The sequence below is a fragment of the Amaranthus tricolor genome, chromosome 1 (assembly GCF_026212465.1).
Source record: "Amaranthus tricolor cultivar Red isolate AtriRed21 chromosome 1, ASM2621246v1, whole genome shotgun sequence".
Classification (NCBI taxonomy): domain Eukaryota; kingdom Viridiplantae; phylum Streptophyta; class Magnoliopsida; order Caryophyllales; family Amaranthaceae; genus Amaranthus; species Amaranthus tricolor.
Window position 1 is genome coordinate 33,203,381 of NC_080047.1, and position 6,150 is coordinate 33,209,530.

The 6,150-nt window shown below is 27.9% G+C and overlaps 1 protein-coding gene across 1 annotated transcript; it reads left to right on the forward strand.

The window, feature by feature from the left end:
- The first annotated feature begins 2,959 nt into the window (after nucleotides 1–2,959).
- LOC130827183 (ethylene-responsive transcription factor ERF095-like) lies at nucleotides 2,960–3,683 on the forward strand. Its single transcript, XM_057692838.1, has one exon. It carries the CDS (start codon nucleotides 3,026–3,028, stop codon nucleotides 3,422–3,424), a length of 399 nt encoding a protein of 132 aa, XP_057548821.1. The 5' UTR covers nucleotides 2,960–3,025; the 3' UTR covers nucleotides 3,425–3,683.
- The last annotated feature ends 2,467 nt before the right edge of the window (nucleotides 3,684–6,150 follow it).

The following is a 6,150-nucleotide window of genomic DNA, read 5'->3' on the forward strand; positions in this document are numbered from 1 at the left end:
GATTGTCTTTTTGAGAGACGTCTTTCAGACCCAACCCATTAAAAGTGTATTCTTATTTCCTACTTACATTATCCTTAAGCCCTACTTACAACATACTTAATACCCAACGAAAAAGTACTTAAATTGCCTATTTACAATATTTTTAATGCCTATCGAAAAACTTAACCTACTTGTCGTATCCTTAACGCCTACTTACAATATACTTAATGCTCACTGAGTAAGTACTTAAGTGCTTACATTATTCTAAATGCCTATTTATACAATAATCTTAATGCCTGTCGAAAATGTTACTCCATATTTCCTTTTTAAGCTAGCCCAATTAGAGATGGTCTCTTAAAGTGAACGTCTCTCACTATAATTTGTGTTTAGAAAATCGGCCTGGACAATTCAAACAATGATTTTTACTACTTAAACGAATTGCTAATAATAGTTGTTTTTAAAGTATAAGTTGTTTTTAAAATAATGTATACTTATTTTTCTTCGATGTGGATAACCCAAATACAGGTAACAAATGAGCACTTTCACAGGTTGAATTAAGGAAAAAAGGGATTGTAAAATTATACATGAGAGGTTGTTAGGAGTAACAATTTTTTGGAGGATACTAATCAATGTTTTTCCCATACTTCCTCTTAATTCAGTAAACAATCACTTTTAAACGAGGGAAATAACCAAAATTAAGGGTAATCTCGTTCACCGTTAAAGATAAAATCTAATTCTAAGATAGATGAATTTTCAAAAATAAAAAATATTTAAGATTATTAATATTTATTTTTCCTAAATCTTTTATTCAACACTGATAATTAAGCCTTCAGAGTTGTAAACAAGAAAAAGTGTCTTTTGTATCAAAAGCTTCATATATATACATAAATAAACAGAAACACAAAACAAGGTGATATGAATGGATCAATTTAGTCCTTTCTCAAACTCTATAATTATTTATTAGTAAAAGACCTGCTAATAATTTGTTTATCCAAGCTGAAATTGATTTGAATATGATAAAAAACATGTGAATTTTCGAAAATTTTCACCCTTATTAATCCGAAATGACATTGCTTGAATAATTGGAAAAACTAAATGAAGCTCAACTATAACCCTTACTCTTTGTTTTGACCCGTCATTAAAAATTAATCAATTTTTACATATCCACACATAATTGATTAATTTTTATACTCATATATTTAAATTTTAAATTTAATGTCTGTATGGCCTTCGTTTGTTTTTCAGGTAGCTTTTTCATGCGATTATGTTGTCATTCAACCCTATATGTGCAAAATGCTTTTTGTTGGGGCACTTAGATGGCATGCATTTCTGTCAGTTCTCTCTTTTTAGAGGGGTATAGCTTTTCCTCTTAAACCCTGACTTTGCGCGAGTTTATTGGTTTAATGACTAAGATTAAGACTTAATTAAGAACACCGTCAAAGTATTTTTAATTGGACATAAAATTTTGTGCACATAATTACGTACTAACAATGAAACGAAAATCAAAATAATATTTAAATTAGAAAAAGTAGATATAAATAATTCCAACTACATATTATCCGTTTTCTCAATATAATCACAATTATTGATTATTTCATAATAACCTTAAGTATAGCGAACTTTGTCAAAATAATCACAATTGTTGATTTTTTCACTAGTAATGCACCTAATTTGGGGTTATTATTAGAATGGAATCAATAGTTAGGATTATTTTGAGAAAATACACCTCATACTTGATATTATTATAGAATAACTCAGTTGGAATTATTTTGAACAAGCAGACAATAATTTTGATTATTATTTTCTATTTTTCTTTTAAATTTTTAGTTAGTAATAGTAAATTAATTTGCTTTTTCTATAATCATCCTTTTCTCCCTCACTCCAACATCCGTTTGTTTATGAAAAAAAATGTTTTTACCCATTTTCAGTATAATATACTCGATCAATCCTAATAAACGATAAAAATTTCATTTTGATTGTCAATCTTGCTTCAATAATTTTTTGTAACTTATAATCTTTGTCCATATCTCATATGTAAATTCAATTTATCCTTTCGTCTAATCAACAAATTTATCTCTGAATTCACTACCAATAAATTAAAATTCAAAACATTAGCAAACACTCACTATAAATATAGCATAATCTAGACATAAAATTAGTAAGTTCTGACTTGCAATTAGGTTTTATTTTTTTAGTTACTACATAGATTAACAATATTTTATAAAGTAATTTATTAGTCTATGTCATAAGTAAATAGAAAAAAAAAACGTATAAGATAGAGGTTTCTACATACATTTTGTATTATTCCAAAATAATTCAAATATGTCACTAATTTATGCATGTTTTATTCAATTAAATATTTTTGTATATATTGAAGTGAATCATCATAATAATGTTGTGTACTATGAAATGGAGGCCAAGCTACAATCCATGTTTGAAACAATTATGAGCCTCTAGTTGTAGCGCAACACTAAAAAGGTTGGTAGCGATTATTTGACTTGGTCATACTCACAGTCATGTTATGAATACCATCAGTTTGGAGTTGGCAAATACAATATGTGATGTTAAAAACATTAAAACCATAAAATTCAAGAAAACCACACGTGTGACAACGAACACTTAACGAACTTCACTCTCTCTCCTCTGTCTCAGTCTAACAATATTATTGGCTGATTTACAAGCAGAGGCAATACTATACACAAAAGAAGACTTTCTTTTTGTTTTCAAAAGCCACCACCTTGACTCGTCCACTCACTCACTCCATCCAGGTGCATTGGACTTATTATTTTAGTCTTCATGTTTGAATGACAAGTCTTCCCAAACGTGCCAATATTTTCTTTTCAACCATTGGATTTTACACATGGCATTACGTACACCATCCGTTTTTCCAACTTAAGATTCACCTTTTTATTCTTTTATTTTTCCTTCACCCTTATATAAGACATATTGCCACCTTTGTATTTTTTGTCCTCCATGCTAATACCCATACAAAAAACGTAAACATAAACATAAACGTAAACATAAACATAAAATTACCCGAAAAAAAATGGAGGATGATAAAAATAATGGAGGAGGAGAAGTGAAGTATAGAGGTGTAAGAAAGAGGCCATGGGGGAAATATGCGGCGGAGATTCGAGATTCGACTAGGCATGGTGCGAGAGTTTGGCTTGGTACGTTTAATACTGCGGAAGAAGCGGCTAGAGCGTATGATCGTGCTGCATATACTATGAGGGGTCATTTGGCTATACTTAATTTCCCGAGTGAGTATAATATGCCCCGGGCTGGGTCTTCCTCTTCTAGGGGTGGTGCTTCTTCGTCGTCGTCGAGGAATGCTGGACAGGATACTGGTAAAGAAGTGTTTGAATTTGAGTATCTTGATAATAACTTGCTTGAAGAGCTTCTTGGTTATGATGACAATGTTAATAAGAATAATTCTAGAAAATGATGAAGCTAATTTAGGTGTCTTATTCACCCTTTGGATAATGTAACTTCTCTTTTCCTTTTTTTAATTCTCCCTTACTATATTTATCAGTCATTAAATTATTTAAATATGTAGATGGATAGCATTTTAGAATAAGAAACTGGGATGTAAGGGAGGAAAATGGTGATGTTTTTAAATTGTAATCTAATTTTTTTTTAAAATTGAAAAATGGCTGATTCATAGTATATAATATAAAAAAATATGAACAAACTCTTTGTCCGCCAATTCCATTCCCTTTGTTTTGTTTCTCTTTTCCTTTCTCTATCCAAATGAATCAAACTGTATTTCATATAAAAAAGATCGCCGATTTATAGTATATACAATTTACTTTATTTGACAATATTGAAATTTTTAGTGATGTGTATTGTAAACATTTTTTTTAATGCATGCAAATAATGATATAATATAAGGATAAAATATTCTTTTAGTTCCCTATCAATGTTACCTAGCTTAAATATGAAGCATAACAAATAAGTCAATTTAAACTACCATATACCGTCCCGTTTGATTAATGATACTAATAAGTAGTAATCAGAATGATTTGTAGTATAAATTTTTATCAAAAGTTCCATGTCATTTGCATGGTGACGATATTTGATCACCAAAAAGTTTTTTATTTAAAAATTTCCATCATCACCTAAAACCACCTCTATTAATGGTAATGTATTGAAATGAAATTTATGATGAAAATGAGATGATTGAAGTTGGACAAGCATAATCATCAAGGTATCCAAGATAATTTTCAACTAAAGTTACATTAATATTTATTATCATTACCTCCGTTTTATACCACCTACTAAGCCGACCGTTTTAATAATATGAAAATGTACTTCTTGCACAAAATTGTGTATGCTTGCTTGCTTTTGGCGTTTGGGACCAATTATAATGGTATACATGTAGATGTAAATTTATACAATAGTTTTTAGATTGGTTCTATTTTCAAATTTGTAAAAGTAGGATACCCAATATTTTGCCATATACATAATAAATTTAGAATATTGATTGTTGTACTATATTTTCTTTTAAAAACTTCGTATCCTAAGAATAAGTAAATTTAACTAATGTAAATTTACATTTAAGACTTAAATAAATAATTTAAAATATTTTCTCATAATAATCCAAAGTATGATTTTACATAAAAATGAGTAGTATTTTGAGAAGATGATGAAAGTTACAATTATCATGAGAAGATTATGCCAATAGTATGTAATATTTTGAGTTGATGCATACTAAGGATTATTTTGATGAAGGAGTCATAGATATACTTGTATAAACAAATTTTCCAAATAAAAAAAGTAGATGACAAAAATAATTGATAAAAAAAAAAGACAATTGTAAAAAAGTAATTAATATAAAAAATTCTTGTGACTTTAATTGGATGGGTCCATAAAAATAATATAAAGTAAAATTAGGCATTAAATTTTAATAAAATGGACTTGATAAACATTTCTCAAAGAGATGCTCTTTCAAAGACTGACGTAATTAATAAGTTAGATTAAAATAAATGTAATGAGAATTGAAACTGTAGAATATAGAAATGTTGGCCCATTATTAAAAAGCAAAGCCTATCTTATTATTTATGACATCTATCACGCCATTATGTTTACGCCACTGCATGATTCTTATTAATTAGTCACCTGATAAGTCCATTTACTTCTTACTGGTCTTATTCATACACCTTTTTCAATTATCAAAAATTCCTTTGAGAATCTTAGATTTTGTCACTTGGTACCTCACAGGCCATTTTATCAAATATACTCCCTTCAAATCTATTTGAAAATTAAGAATAAAGTTGTGAAAAATACGTGAAAATAATAACTAATAGAAATATTTGAATTACAACGACTCAGACTAGTTATGTCGAAAAAATACGATGAAGAAAGATTTTTAAAAAAAATAATAAATAGAACAACTTAAGGTAGGTATTCATTTACTACCTCTGTAGCTAACAAAAAGTTATAATTTTCATTTTTAATTAGTCCATTTTTAATTTTGTAATATTTTTATTATTTTAAGTAGTATCTCAGACACTTTCTTAAATTCTTATCTGCACATTGACTCTTATTTTCTCACTTTTAATTTTACCCACACAATTTAGTGGTCCATATTAATTTTTTAATACTTATATCAATCATTACTGATCCAATATCTTAGAGACAAAAGTAGTGTTTCATGACTAAAAATGGCCACAAAGTTTTATCCAATGAGATATGTATTATTCCCTCGTTTTCTAATGAAATTTTCCAAGGAATGTTCACAATAATTAAGAAAAATAGAATATTTTAGATAGTAGATATATTATTTAATTGAATGATAAATTTGATTCGAGAAAAATAGGGACCACAAGCAGTAAAAAAATAAAGTTATTGGAAAAAATATGGGGACCACAACTAATAAAAATTAGTTTTATAAAGTTATTGGGAAACATGTGGGAACTATAAGGAATATTAAAATATTAAATTGAAGTTAGTGGAGGATATGTGTGGTACATAAGCATTATAAAAATAGTAAAGTGAGTATAAATAAGGTTATTTTTGTCCAAAATTTATGACATAAATGGAAAAATTTTCTATAAAAACAACATATAAAACACACTAAAATAACAAATGAAAACTTCTTTAAAAATGAAGGGAGTATATGGCAAAACAATATGAGTATTAACTATTAAGCAATTCCTAAGTACAAAGAGA

What these genes read in the sequence shown, in the direction of transcription:
- LOC130827183 (XM_057692838.1), top strand. Translation starts at nt 3,026, where the DNA reads ATGGAGGATGATAAAAATAATGGAGGAGGAGAAGTGAAGTATAGAGGT.